The 15,508-nt window shown below is 39.8% G+C and overlaps 1 protein-coding gene across 1 annotated transcript; it reads left to right on the top strand.

The window, feature by feature from the left end:
- The first annotated feature begins 2,827 nt into the window (after positions 1 to 2,827).
- On the top strand, positions 2,828 to 14,475 carry NFE2L3 (nuclear factor, erythroid 2 like 3). The gene is given in 11 exon segments (XM_030008985.2): positions 2,828 to 2,858; positions 3,689 to 3,753; positions 9,740 to 9,850; positions 10,802 to 10,885; positions 11,303 to 11,307; positions 13,282 to 13,351; positions 13,354 to 13,622; positions 13,624 to 13,702; positions 13,704 to 14,136; positions 14,139 to 14,303; positions 14,306 to 14,475. Coding segments are annotated over 11 exon segments (1,467 nt in total). The 3' UTR covers positions 14,461 to 14,475.
- The last annotated feature ends 1,033 nt before the right edge of the window (positions 14,476 to 15,508 follow it).

Genomic DNA, 15,508 nt, shown 5'->3' with positions numbered 1-15,508 from the left:
AGAATGATTGGAGCAAGATAAGGCAGTATTAAGTTCTTGACCTAAAATGTAAATGGACTTCTAAGCGAAAACCCCTGTGTCTCTTCCACCAGACTTCTTTTGAAGTGCATGACAGGTCCAAAACATGAAACAGGAAAAAGTTGATCATTGTTTTAAAGGTGACCTCTGTAGGTTTGGTAAGTCTGCTGGTGCTGTCAAAATGTTATTGTAACAGTATAATGGATTTCAAAGTGGTTTAGCTGATTTATAACCTTCATTTTGCCATTTGTAAAAATAGACCTGAGCTATTTTTAGTGTTTCTCTTATCCATGCTAGATCAGGATGAGGAGTCTGTGTAAACAGATGAAAGTGATTGCTTTGTTCTGCTTGGTATTGTGGGATTGTGTGACGTTCGGCAAAGTTAGCAGCTGGATTCACCCACCACTGGATTAATTTTATTCATTGGGCTTCAGTCCCTGGTGAGAACATTGCTGGCAACACAATGCGAGCTGTTGATCCTCATCCATAGGGAACTGGTATTTATAACCGCTCTGGAAGACAACTGCAGATGAAAAAGAAAATGAATTCAGTGGTGGGAGCATACTAAACTGTACGGGGTTGCCTGGCCTATTTTTCTGTTCTGTGCTGAGATGAGGTGTAGTGCAGTGTTAGGACAGCCTGAGCACTTCATCTTTGACAATGAGTACAGCAAACAGGTGGGTTCCTACATTTAGCTTGCTGCCTGACAGGCTGGGATCAGCCCTAACCTTTGTATTCACTATGTTCCCAGCAAACTATTTCATTCAGTCCATTTCTGTAATCAAACATAAGTTTGCTGATGAAATGTAAACCCCACAATATTTTGTTGCCTTAGTAATAAATATAACAAAATATATTTCTTCTAAAATACACCTTTTAATGGAGAAAATAATCGTATGATCTCAGAGTCTTGCTACCTGTTTTCTTAGATGGATGCATGTAACAGGACCAGGGATAACAACTGTACCACAGCAGAGACTACATTTAAAAAAGCTTTTTGTTCTGAATCCTATCCATAATTCACTGTCCTGCATTACCTACAGCAGGTCATGTTCAAATTTCTTTACTGAAAGGTTGTCAGGCATTGGAACAGGCTGCCCAGGGAAGTGGTGGAGTCACCATCCCTAGGGGTGTTCAAAAACCACGTAGATGTGGCACTTCAGGATGTGGTTTCGTGGGCATGGTGGTGTTGGGTTGACGGTTGGACTCGATGATCTTAAAGGTCTTTTCCACCCTAAACAATTCTATGATTCTATAGCAGGTGGTTGGTAGAAGATGTGCTCCTATGGCTTAGTTTATTAGTTTAATACCTCTGCGCTGTTCTGATCTGGGTCAGCTACAGAATCAAAGCTTGTGGGTTTGGTTCTCATGCATGTTTAAGATTGAGACTATGGTACCAGGGTTCCTGCACAGGAGCCATGAGTTACGTCTATAGAGAAAAAAATATCAAAAAAAAAAAGCAATAAACTTTTGCTTTGAATAGCCAGGAAAACATGCATCAGTTCATGTAAGGAAATGGAATAATTTCTATACTAATGAAAGGTCCTACCATTTGCAGAATACCCCTGACCAAGATTTGAGGCTCCAGTGGGCATGTTTGCTAAGGAAATAGATAAAAAACGTAAGAGTGAACCTTGTCTTTTCTTTGGGGTGATTATTTCTCACAGTACTTTTTTTCCAGATACGACAGTGTTTGTGGACCACCTAGTCTTCCTCTTCACAGTTTGCTGAAAAAACAGATTGCAATCTTATTTTTTTAAGAAAGAATTTGTAATGGGAGCACCACTTGCTCCTTAAATGCTGACAGTTACTCAGCACCTATTTGAACGCTGACATCTCCTGTTGAAAACATGGGTGCCTAACTTCTTTTGTCCTACTCAAATCTACTCACACAGGTTTGTCACACTGAGTAGGCCATATGTGAGTAGGTCACATTGACTTACACAGGTAAAGTTAGGCATGTCTGCTTATTTTTTCCCACTGTGCTTGTAAATTATTGTTGGATTGCTCAAGCAGTGTGTTTTAAGGAAAACACTAAATTGAGACACTGTGTGGCTGTGTAAATGTTGGAGTTTTAAGCATAGAAAAAGTAAGAAAAAATACAGATAAGACATGCAGCTGGCACTGGATGTAGGCCTGATCTTCTTCTTCTGAGAGAAGCCATCCCACAGGCACTAACCTGGGGTGCAGTCCGTGCCCCACTGTGCCAACCGAAGGCTGCGTTTTCCTTAGGCTTCTCACTGTAAACCTGTCCCAATAACACTTCTAAAAGCTGTTATGTTGATGCAAAATGAACGAAACCTGTTTTCTAAAGCACCTTAAAAACTGTGTATGGGGAAATGTGAGCCCTCAGTGATGCAACGTGTGGCATCAGTCCCATGTATGTAGTAATAGTATTCACAAATACAGAGAAAGTCTCAAGAAGCTTGTAATACAATAGTGTCTTAGCTGAAGATCTTGCAAGACTTAAGAGCTGCTCTACTTGGTTCAGTGGTTATCTTTTCCCTTTCTCTCTGTATATCAATATTTCTATGTGTGCATGTATGCGTGTGTATATATACATAGACATTTGAAGAAAGGGAGTACAAAAATTGGATGGGTTCTTTATCTTTCACGGAATATACATGGGGAATTATTTAGATTAGCAGGAATGGACTACGTAGCTCTTCAGTTTTTCATCTGTGGCCTGAATCTTACAGTAAAAATGTTCTCACTTTCTAAATTGTGTGAATCCCAAGCAGTGATGCTGCCCATGCCAGCAGAAGAGGCAGTACCTGAACGAGGGCAGCAGTTGCTGTGCTGGGTCATCATGCCGTCCATTGGACATGCTCCATCTCCAGGTGAGACAGGAGGAAGGCTCTGCTCCCACCCAAACCAAAATTTGTTACATCTGGATGTATTACATTCTCTACAACAGATTTTGAAGCGCTTCCCAAGAGCTGAATTCCTGTGCTCAGTTAAAGAACACCTGCTCCAATTAACAGCATAACACAGCTATTGTTTATGAATTGCAAAAGTTAAGGAAGAAGATGCACAGTGGATAATTTGTATTATTTGTGCTGTAGTCTCTAGGTTCATGTTTAGAAAGGGCAGTTTGGGTCAGGTCCTGTAAAACCCCATATAAGCGCAGTTCTTTGAACATTGTTAGAGGCAGAGTTTCACAGTACTAAAGCACTGGAGGGGGTGAATCCATCCTGGACTTTGGGTACCACTTGAAGTATTTACATGTATTTTTATGAGTGAGAATATTTTGGGTTTGGGATTTTTTTTTTTCTTGGTGAGTGTCAGAAGTTTGGTAGAGTGAAGGTAAGTAGAAACCAGGTAGACCTTTTTCTGAAGGCTTTTCTCCAGTCCGTTTGAGAGCAGTCCCACTGAAGCTGTGTCCTTAACTTACAGAACATATTTCAAATTATTCTTTTTTTTTCCTTTTGAACTCATTGAGCACTAGGACATGGCAATATTGCTGTGGAAGGATATCTGCAAATAGATAAGCGGGCCAGGTCCCTGCTCGTGGATGGCTCTTACCCGTTAGCCAGAACTCACCTAGGTTTAATAAGACAGGGTGTGAAGGACCACGTGGTTTTTCAGAGAGAGGTGGGGTCAGAGAAGAACCTCAAACATTTGAGGTACGTATTGTCTTGAAAGACTGTGATTTTGATTTTTGTTACAGTGTGCTGCAGGAGGCACAAGGCTTTGAAAAAGCCAAGTCGAACGAGTGGCCAAGAAGGGTGTAGAGTGAGTCAGTGGTGTAGGGCTGACCTACACCAGCATTTTTTTTCTCCCCTGGAGAGCGGGAAAGGTATTCCTGGTATAGGGTGTGAATGAGAACTGTTCCTTTTCATTCTTTAGGATGAAATTAGTTTCTGGTGCAAAATACCACCAGCACAGGACCAAATGGCTGGAGTGTAAAACTGTTTGGTTTATGTTTTAGAAGTGGTTTTAGAAGTTAATTTTGATGGGGATACCAAGCTGTCTTCAGCATGAAAACTGATGTCTTAATTGAAATTAGTGACGATACTATTTGTGTCTGTGTCTTCAACTTGTACCCGTCTCTGCCTCCATTTGGGGAGTTGGTTGCATGTTAATTCTGTGTTTATGCTGAACATGTAGAGTGCACAAATATATGTGTTTTGTAATAGCTGACATAGCTAAGCCATTCCATGTAAAGCCCTAACGCTTTTGTTTCCAAAATGCATGTGGTTAGAGAGGTGCTAACAAGTCACAGCAACAAGTGGGAGTGCCTTTAACAGTGTGCATTTGGTTGCGGCCCAGGTGGTATTTTTAGGATTTAGAGTAGATGTGTTGTAGACATTTGACAGGTGCCATGTTTGGAGTGACAGTTATGTACTGTTTGATTTACTCAATTGCATTGCTTAAGCATGGTTTAGTGTGACTTTTTTTAAGCCTAGCCATATATAACATAAAAGTTACTTTGTTTTGCATCTCTGTCCACCATTCCACCCTCCATGCTTTCTAAACCTTGGCTGCATTTTAAATAATAAAGTACTCTTCTGTTCCTGTGTTTTCAGGATATTTTAGGGTTCTTTATGAATATAGAGAAACAGCAAGAAACATTTTTCTTTTTAGCTGAGATTAAGTAGATATCAATTGGTAAGAATAATTATCATCGCATATTTAAATACACAGGCAAGGAGGAACATCAGTAACCTTAGAGCTGTAGGGTAACAGCTATGCATCATTATATTTAATTATTAATCTTATTTAATCCTACAAAGTAGTAAAGTGAAACTACTGGTTATGTTACTAGAAGCTGTATTTCTTTTGCCTAACTTCTACTGGTGGGACAATTTTCTGGAAATGCTGCTTAATTATTCAAAACGTGGCAAAGATCACCAGGCTACTAGCAGATCATCAGCTAGTAGCAAGGAAAGGGCTGGTTCTACAGACAAGTGCAGTTAATAAAGGAGAAGGGACACAAGTTTGCAGAAAAGCATCTCGAAGGTTAATGACAGTAATGGAGCTATTTAAAGCTTGACAACTAAAATAAAGAGAATGTATATGTAGAGGAATTAGAAGTCAGCATGTGAACAGGATACATGAGTAATCCGCACAAAAAGTTATGTCCTTTTGCAAATAATGGTGGTCATATACCTTTGCTCTGGTGCTGGGATATTTGTAGAGATAACTCAGAGTCTGACTGCAGTGAAACAGAGCTTTCCAGGGGCAGGTACCCCCTGACTCTCAGTGCTGCCTGTACACCCCGGCAAATCACCCCGTCTGCTCTGTTCTGCTGCTGCAAGGTGTTTCTGTTACTCCAGAGCTAGTTCAGATATTTCTGTGCACTTGTAGCCCTGAGCTGTGTAGTTTTAGCCCTCTTTGCCAGCTGCATGCTGATCAATAGCTGAAAACAAGCTTGCTTATGCTTTCTGCTGCTCGTAGAGAGGGGTCTTGTTCACCCATCCAGTGCATCGCGATAGACCTATTCTTATTTTGATATCATTACAGGTTCTGCTCCCTATGCGTTGTTTTATGGACAACAAATAATATATGGCTGTAGAAAGCAAAGGAAGGATATATGTACAGAGATAGTTTGATGTACAATGCACCCAGTTCATGCTGAGATCAATACTCCAGTGTACTTAATTGGAAACCAAAGGCTCTATTTTTAACATTGTAAGAAACTCTTGAAACTTGCCAGAGCAGGCAGCATCCTTCCAATTAAGTGTAGGCCAGGCCACCCACAAAATCATACTTGCTCTCACCTCCACATTGATTCTTGGACCACTTTAAGTAGCAGATTTGACATAAATTACTATTTTTCATATTCCAACGACTGACAAACTGAAGCTGATAGTTGACCTGCGGTAAGTTGTACCTTAGGGAAAGGGCAGATGCACGGTTAGAGCCCAGCCTTCCAGCCTACAGGTCTGCAACTACAAGGGAAATCAGACTTAGTCTCAGATTGTGTTCTCTAGCCCAACTGAAACTAGTAAATGGCAGTAGCAAGACTAGAATTTAAGATACTTGGGGTTTTATTTTATTTTATTTTATTTCAGTGGGCGTTTTAGTGTAAATCTCCTGCCTTGCGCTTGCACAGAAATCCTTCCAAATGCAAATCGAAGGTTGTCTTCAGGTACGGTTGTGGAAACAGCCTGCTGTGGGAGGTGTGAACTTCCACACCCTCCAGTGGTAGAAGTGGAAAGGTTGCTGCAATAAATGGGTTTGGTGGTAATATTATATCTTCTACAATCAGCAAAAATCAGGTTTTTTCTCTGTACAGAGACCAACCACGTGTGGTCCTGATCTAGCTCTTGTGCTCATAGTGGTATGACTATAACTCAATCACTGTTTCTTCTGCTACCATTAATGCAAAATAAGGAACAGGACAGAAATTATAATTGTGGCAGTGCAGTACTAAGTAATATTTACACCTAATCCCTTTTGTCATTAGATGTATATTCAGACTGCAAAATTAAGCTATCTGTAAAGAAATACCTTATTCAAAAACATGATATGGCTGTTTCTGGGGGAGGCACCCCTCCTATTCTCCCCATAGCAGTAGCCCAGCAATCAATCACAAGTAATGCATGGGCAAGGGAAGAAGTGTTCAGTTGTTGAGCGGTATTTTTCAGCTGTTCTTCATCACTGGGAAAGACTAACAAGCTGGTGGGAAGTGTAATTTCAGAGAGTAAATCTTTAACAGCATAATCCAGGGGATTTTTGTTAAAAGCCAAAACTGAGAAATTAAGGGGAAAAGGTTCTGGTTGTGTTACATGATTTCCATGTAGAGTGTTTCACTGAAATGATCCCATATGTGGAAATTGGTGCTGTGAACAACCTTACATGCACTGTATCCGTACCACCACTGTTGTGAAAAGCTGGTCACAGGGCCACGCTCCTTCAGAAACTGCCTTGGTAGTGGTGAAAACAGTTTTTTTTAAAAGGGTGGATAACATTGCAGTAATAATCAGTGTGAACAGGCCTGAGTATATTTTAATATCATCTGCTGGAGGAAGAAACGGTGGTAGTAAGACTAATCTTCAGAGCCACACGGTGCAGCATTATAAAGCTCATTCAGTAGAGATGATACATTCCCCTTGGTAAACTACAGTGAATGGTCATGATAGCAAATGTGGGACCCTGCCTCCCTCCCATCCCTGCTAGCATTGCCGTTCATATCAGCAGGAGCTTTGTGCAAAGATCAGAGGGAGACTCTGAAGGACAAAATGGCATGTGATTCTGTAGTGCAGTTGGTGGCTCTCGGCCTGGAAACTAAGGGTACCAAGACACTGGCTATGGCTTAGCAGAGAAAATAGTCAAAGACGTTATTTTTTCTTAAAAGATACATAAAAATCAATGCAGACTCCAGATAAATCCTAAAATTCATGGTCAGAAGTATTCCCCATCTCCTTAGGGTCAACAGCTCTATATAATGATAGGAAAAGACCTGAAAATTTGGTTGTCTTTGACTTCCCGGAGAAACTGAAGCCATGACAGTCTCCACAAATTTCTACGAGCTGCGGGAGCATTTAGTTTCTCTTCAGAAAGGAGCTGTCCCATCAGGCACATCAGAAGTTCAGTTGTCCTCATAGTGGTGCTGGGAAGGACCATCTCCATCGTAGACTTCAGCAGACCAGCATCATCTGCAGGCAGATTTCCACCATAAGCAAGTTGAACTGTGAGCATTTCGGATGATCTGCAGGACACATTGTGGGCTCTTCGCAGTTACCGCAAGCTTTTCTTTTCGCTTGCGGTAGAACAGGTTTGTACCCCTGGTAATTTTAATAGGAACCATTGAGTTGTCACCCATATACTTTCTGTATTCAAAACCAGTGCTTACAGTTATTTTTTTGAGGCATCACATTATAGATACCACATTTCTAACTGTTCCTTGCATTTGCCTCTTCTGTCAGCTGGTAGAGTAATGAATTTGCTGTGTTATTCAGGAGCCAAATACTCTGCCTTAGCAGCAGCAGCTTTCCAAGCCACTCAGCTCAAGAGGAGCTGCTTAAGGTCTTTAATAGCAGTTGTCGTTGACTTCTTATGTGCTTTTGATAATGATGACTTTTATAAATTAGGATGGTAATAGATCATGTTCATTGGACAAGTATTAAGTTGGTTCTTTGTAAAATTAAAGACTAGCTCTGATCTTGCGAGCATGTAATTATGGGACTAACTTCATGCCCGTGAGTATTGAACTCATTTAAGTGTTTGCAAGTAGCTAGTTACCATGTTCTTAGTGTCCCATATACTAAATTCCCTCTCCTGCTGTTTTACTACATAGAGGAAAACTGGGGGGGTTTGTGTGTATTTAGAAAAGTAAATTTGTTTTCTCATATTTGGCAATAACAAGTCATGTGGTCATTTCCAGCTGCAGCTGACAAAGAAGACATAATATATTGGAATATCATTTTTAATAAATAGAAATTGTGTTAGGCATCATTGAAGGAAAGTACCTCTTACATCAGAGTGACAGATCAGTGCTCTGTGTATCTATTTGTTGTTAGAAATGACTGTTTATAAAACTAAAGTTCCTTTCCAATCCTTGAAAAGAAAGTACAGAAAAATGGAAAGCCAACAAATAAAATAAATAAAAAATAAAATTAATTTTTATAATTAAAAAATTAATAGAATTAATAAAAATGAAATTACTATTACTTTATTTTCAAATTATATTTAATTTTACTCCAGAGTCCTATTTTTAAACCTTTCTACATTTAATTTTTAATGTGTTTCCTATGAAGCAATAATTTAAAAAAAATCTCTTACACATTTTGAGGACTATTACAACTGCAGTTTTTATATAGTTTATGCTCTCATATAAAATCTGTAAAGTAAATTTGTCATGATTAGAACAGAACAGTAACTCGTTATGTTTGCTGCTGTTGAGAGCTTGTCTTCTCTGCTCCTGCCATAGCATTTTGCTGGGGATATATGGAACTAATGCAGTATGGCCACTTGGTTTTCTGGCTGCCATTCCACCAAGTTTCACATTTTAATAGCTCAGACTTCCCCTATAAAAGCTGAAATATCAAAGTTTTTTTAAAATATAAGTATGCAAAGTCCTTAGCAGTGATTCCTTCTTACCCTAGCAGTACCCCAGCCCTATAATAAACATTTTAAAAGTCTGCTGATATGATTATAGATAAAAGATAACTTGAAAAATGCTTCTGAGACCACTAAATCAGAACAATTTCATTGCTGGAGATTAAAAAACCCAACATCATTTGGATAAATGGGAACTGGGTAATGACTACATGGAAGTGATGGGGAAACAGAGCTGCTATTACAATACATGTTAATGTGATTGTTTTCCTGAAAGAAAAAGCGAGGGGTTTTACTAACTGGCCATTCATAATTGCCTATTTTAAGATTTCATCACTGAGTATATATCTGGCTTGGATATGTTGTTGTGAAATGACATCCAAAAGACACTGATAGCCCAAATTTTCCATGAAATCACATCATCATGTGTCTGTTTTAGCAGAATTTGTTTCCAGTGTTTACAAATGTCCATTTCTACTGCAGATGGGTTCAGTGCCTGGGCACCGAAAGAGGAGTTGGTGTCTGTACTCCCGAACTGATGTCGGCCTCATTCTGCCCAAAAAGTCTGCACAGAGTCAGTTCATCCACATGAATGAACTGCTCAGTGTATATTTTATTTGAAATGCTGTAGCTGTAGAAAAATGAAAAAAGTGCATTTTAAAGATTAATTTTGACAGCATGTTGCTTAATAGAACTGTTTTATTTGTGTCTTGAGGATGTTGACCTCATGAAAGAGTGTCAGGAAGCTTTGGATGACTGCTGTCCACACCAAGGAGATGATCAGCTGGAACTGCAAGAGGAGGAGGAGGAGAAAGGCATAAGTCAAGTAAATGATGAAAAAAATGGAAGAAGGGAAAACTGTGAAGAGGAAGTGAAGGAGGATATAGGTCTTATCACTAAGATAGAGAGTAGTGAAAGAAATGGAGTGAATGGTTTTGAAAGGAATATTTGATTGCTTCTTTTCAGTTGGAGTGTCCCTTGCAAGGGCAGGAAAGGAACAGTGACTTCAGATGGTACTTTGTGAATGATGCCCTTGTACACCCTCTCGAAAATTGCCCCCCCCCCCCCCCCCGTATAGTTTATGTACTTGAAATGTTTTATAAAGTTTACAGAAATCCCTTGCAACTAATAATTTTTCAATTTGGTTTTATCTTCTTCATCATGAAGGTGTTGTGTTTGTGGGAAATGATTTTTTGAGGCCTACAAACACTTGAGACATGGATGCTAAATTATACTGCTTTCACCATTATGTGAGACTTGATGCTCAGATGTAGAATTACATTTGGGAAACTGGATTGTTCAGATCTTAACATGTGTGTTGTACCTAGAAGGCAGAGAAGTAATCTTAATGATGTTAAACCAAAACAATTGCACTTTGGATTTTGTTCTCTCCGAGAACTACAATGAAAAGAGCATTCAATCCTCTTGAGACCTTGTGAGAGCTAAGAACATCGGATCCAGGTTTCTTGCCACTGCCCTGGGCAGCTAGGTTTTGAAAAAATACTTGATTTCTCCACAGTGGTGGGTAGGTGCAGCTTCAGAGAGGAGGAAAGCCTGGTTCTGCTCTTGTGGGGCGGAGTAGGGATGCTCCTGCCATGGAGTTATTCTGCTCGTTCTAGCAACATGACATCTCCCATCAGGTTGAAGACTTGATGGCGGAGGTCAGCAGCAGTATTTTCACAGAGCTGTGCTCTATTTCCTCTTGGACTTTGATTTTTACCTCCTTTTATGTAAAATAACTGTGATTTACAAAGTGTTTCTGTTTCTTCTGTCACAGAGCAACCACAGCCACGTAGATTCCCTTCTCTCCTTGAAGGGCTATTTACAGCTTCTGTCATCACAGATGGAAAATATGCTAGAAGTAAATGAGAAAACATCTGTATTGCTAATAGACTGGAATACAGTCAGTGATTACTGGATAATAAAAAAACCCCAGGGAATATATCAGCAAATCAATGTAGTAAAACTTACCTAAAGACACTACTATCCACCTTTTACAGCAGCCGTCATGGGCTCTACTTGAAAAAATTTCCCCAGTAACTTGTCTGGGATATAAAAGCTACAAAGTCCTGTCTTTCCTGTGACCTCGTGTTCAAAGTCAGATGGAACTGTTGGACAGCTTGATTCGTTCAACTAATAATTCCCTTTCTGAAATCTAATGCCAATTCATATTTATACAGCAGCTCTCGGTGTGTTTCTCTAGAGCAACGCTGAGTTATTAAGCACTAGCAGCTATTAAGCATTTGCAGTGAACGATTACAGTTGTCATAAATACTAGGTCAAGTGCTTACAAGGATACTACCCTCAAGAAGAACAGACCCATCTTCACTGCAAATCAGGTCAGTCAGCATTAGGAGCAAACCCATTTTGTTTTCTTGTTTTATCTTCTGGGTTTCTGATACTATTGTTTACTTTCTGGGTGCCCATCTTCACAAAACCCAGTTATCTTAATTGGAGTCTCCCTCCTCTTCCACAGCTCATAGCTGCAATCATTAACTGGGAAGCTACTCCCTGCATTCGTTTTTTGCAATACTCCAAGGGCATCCTATATAGGCTTCTTGTTGTAGGAGTCTTTTAGGGTCATTACTGTTTTCCATATAACTTCATGCTTATCTCTGGAACACCTCATTTGGGGAACCTGTAGGTTGGATAGTGCCTCCTAGCCCATAAATTAGCCACCTCCTCTGTTCAGCTTTGGTAATGGATTGCACACTAATGGGGTTCAGAAGTTCATCAGTTTCATTTTCTCCATTCTTTTCATAATTGGAAAGGAATTTGGCTCTAGCCCTTATGTAGCTATAACAATACACAGTTGCATATTTTATTTAAGACTATTAATGCACTGCCATCTTGTGACAATCTATCTGTTGAAAATTGATTGCTTGTTTCTTCCAGGTACCAAGTCTTTACAGTGTGAGGGATTTTTTTAATAGCCAACTTGCTAAGCATATTTCTTTTCAAGGGCTTAATTGAAAATACCAGCTCTATCTCACAGACTACAGATGGCCTAGTACAAGGTAACTCCCTAGGAGAAATAAGGCAAGACTTTCTTCTCTTACCTGAGCTCCCAGTAAGCATAGTGGAGAATTTAAGACATTCTGGTCTTTATGGTACATCATTCCTTCTCTGTGGAAAGTGCTTTTTACATTGTCTGTTCAATGAATGGCAGTCAGAAAAGTCCTTTCCTGCACCACAGTGGGGATGCTCAGCTATGGAGGAATCGTGTCATATGCTTCCTACTTGATGTATTTACATTCTCAATTTTTTTGTATCCATGTATTTTATGACTACTCGTCAGCAAGTGCCCTGACATAATCTTGTGCAGTGGCTTTGTATTTCTAGGACCTGGCAGCTATAACCCAGGCCCACAAAAGGTGGGCCTTAATGCTACTGCAGCACTCATTTATCGTCTGGACTTCAGGTCTGAGGGATCATGCAGCAGCTTTATTTTTCTAAAGAAAAACTGAGTAGTAATTTAAGCCAAAAGACAGCCACAGAAGGTGTCATCTGGGGGGGTTGTTTCCTCCAAACTGAGTAGTAAAGGAATTGAGTTGAAATCTGAACACAATAAACCTCAGTTAAGAAGGAGCTAAGCCTAACATGGCAGCTCGCAGCCCCAAAAGCTTTATAAACTGTGGAAAAAAAAAAGCAGTGAGAACGTGCCAGCATGACCATAGTGCCTTAACGTTCCTGTCCTCCTTCCCCCTTTTCTTACACCACTGTTCTCACTGGTTAAGTTCTGCCAGTGAGCTATTTATCTTCTTTACAAGGTTAATTTTCTAACAGTTTAGCACCTTGAACCAGCTCACCCTGGAATCAGATGATCATCAAAACCACTACCAGGGAAGGAGCAGGACTGCCCCTCCTAGAAGGACCTTTTCTTAGACCAGATCAGATGAACATATAGGCTGTAGTTTGATATACGCTTAGCAACAGTCCCATTTCCACCTCTTAACACTCATCAGTCCCACACCATCCTTCGCAAGCCCTCCTCCTCCCATCCCTTCAGTCACTTTTCTTCTGCACCCTTCCCGCTTCCTCTTACCATGTGCCAGCGCAGGTTACGCTGTGTACAAATGAGAAACAGTATTCAGGATAGCCAGAAGAAGAGTTTAACATATAAATTTTTTACTTTAATAGATTCAAATAGTGGAATATTAAAAAATAAATTGATCAAGACCATGTAGGCGAGAAATGTAGAGGCATTCATTTTACAAAAGATCCCATAACCCCCCCCCCAATCATCTTTTAAGCGAGTTTACTGGAAGATATACAAGTTACTACTTCTAGTAGAGGCTGAGACCTATCATGCTCACACCACAATATAAGTTAAGTTTGACCCAGACACTTTACCACTGTTTCAGTCCTCATGATGCCACGCTATTAAGAACCGACTACCCCACTCAATCAAATTCAGAAACAAGACATCTACGAAGGCAAAAGTCTTTTTCTCAGTCAAGCTCTAATATCACAAATCATTGGTCAAATTTGATGGGGCTGTTTTCAGCTGCTGACATTAGAAACCTAACGGCCCATAATGATAATTTTGATGAAAATAAACTCACGTCTTTGGAGGAAGGCTTTGATCCTATAGAAGTTTCAGTTCCTTGAAGAACGTGGGTCAGATTCAGAATTGTCTTTGAATTCAAGTCACAGCACTGCCTCTTACTGAGTCTGCAAGTGAAGGTGCTGTTGGGTACAGCAATGATGTTAAATCTGCTTCTTCACATGGCTTAGGAGCTGTTGGTGGCCATAGCCAAGAATGCAGTAAATATGGCCATGTGGAATACCCAGGTGATTCAGAGTGTTCTAGAGAAGCCACGCTTCGGCATTTCCTTCATAACCACATTTATAATCAGGTGCCAAGTCAAGCAGCATCCACTCCAGAGCATCAGCAGCAGATACGGATGGAGAAACCAAACAAAGTAAAGGGTAGGTGCCATAATTCTACTGATACAAACCTTAGCAGCAATGAACACCGTGCAAAAGCTCTGAGAATACCATTTTTGGTAGATGAAATTGTGAGCATGCACATTGACTCCTTCAACACCACACGAGCAAAGAACCATCTGACAGATACTCAGGTATTACTTTTACATGACATCAGACGAAGAGGAACAAAGTTGCTGCCCCAAATTGTCGTAAACAGAATGCAATTCTTAACTTGGAAGAAGACATATGTAATCTTCAAACACAAAAGGTGAGCCTTAAAAAGGAGCACTCTCAGTGTAGCAGATCAACCAGCTGGATGAAGCAAAAGTTAAATAACTCTTACCGTGCAATTTCAGTAGATCGAGGGATGACCAGGGTAGATCTGTTAACCCATGCCAATATGTCATTCATCGCAGTAGTGATGGCAGTGTTTTCATAATACCCAAACACTTGGTCAAATCAGAACAGAAACAAGATAATGAAAAAGAGCAGAAACAAAAATAAGATGGCTGAAGATCACTTAGGTTTTATTTTTCCTGAAACAATAATAAGGATATTTGCATGAAGACTGGAGGTCAGTGATTACAGTAGTACAAACAGAAAAAACTACACTTGAGGAGGAAGACTGCATGTTCAAGGGTCTGGCAAAGCCAGCCGACTGGAATCTGTGAGAAAGTCTACCAGCCAAGGCTTCTGAATGAGGAAATCTGTTTAATTTTAATTAGAATTAAAGGAGCTAGGCCATCAGTCCCGGTGTAGTTACATAGGCCTATGTAAAACTAGGAATTTAGTTTCTGGTGATGGGGGAGGGGGTAGAACATCAGTGGGTGGGAAAAAAGCAAGCTTAGATCAATGGTACACATGGAAGAAAAGTGTGTTTTGTTCTTGAATACTTATTCTTCATATACAAAACGAATGTATTTTATTATTCTTTTTTAGCACATAAAGAAAAAGTGTAGCTCGAGTTCATCATCACCTTAAAATCACTGTGGATTTATGTATTCCTAAGAGATACTCTGTGCTTTGCATTTGTTGAGAACTGTTCTGCGTTTCCGTTTTCCTTTGAGGAGAGAGGCCCAGGAGGCTATTGCATTTTTCCTCACTAGTTTCACAGTCGTAACTCCAAGCAAATATAAGGTAGCAATTAATTTTACAACTCATATGGTCAATCTGCAAACAGATTCTGAAAAATTAGTATCTGATTCAATATTGTCTTACCTTCATCCTATCCAACTGAATCATCCTCAACTTCCTTCCATGAAAATGAGTGATGGTGAATGAGTTCCTGTTCTGTTTCCTACCTGATATATATTTACTTGTGTACCTTCCCTTCTCCCCCCACTTGGATACCTTCCTCCAGGAGAAGTACTAAAGCTTTTCTTTTTAGCTTTTTTAAACTGATATTTTTAAAGTATCTTCAATGTTATGGATTTAATTTTTTTGTTTGTTTTCCCCAAGTCTTTAAATTGAACCAAATTACTATTTATCTGTACTTGTGATAATGAGGTTACACTCCGATAATGGCTTTAAATAAAGAGAAGAGCTTTTGGGG

Source organism: Aquila chrysaetos, chromosome 3 (assembly GCF_900496995.4).
Source record: "Aquila chrysaetos chrysaetos chromosome 3, bAquChr1.4, whole genome shotgun sequence".
In the NCBI taxonomy this organism is placed as follows: Eukaryota; Metazoa; Chordata; class Aves; order Accipitriformes; family Accipitridae; genus Aquila; species Aquila chrysaetos.
The sequence above is the reverse complement of the archived record's forward strand: the minus strand, read 5'-3'. Positions and strand labels throughout refer to the sequence as shown.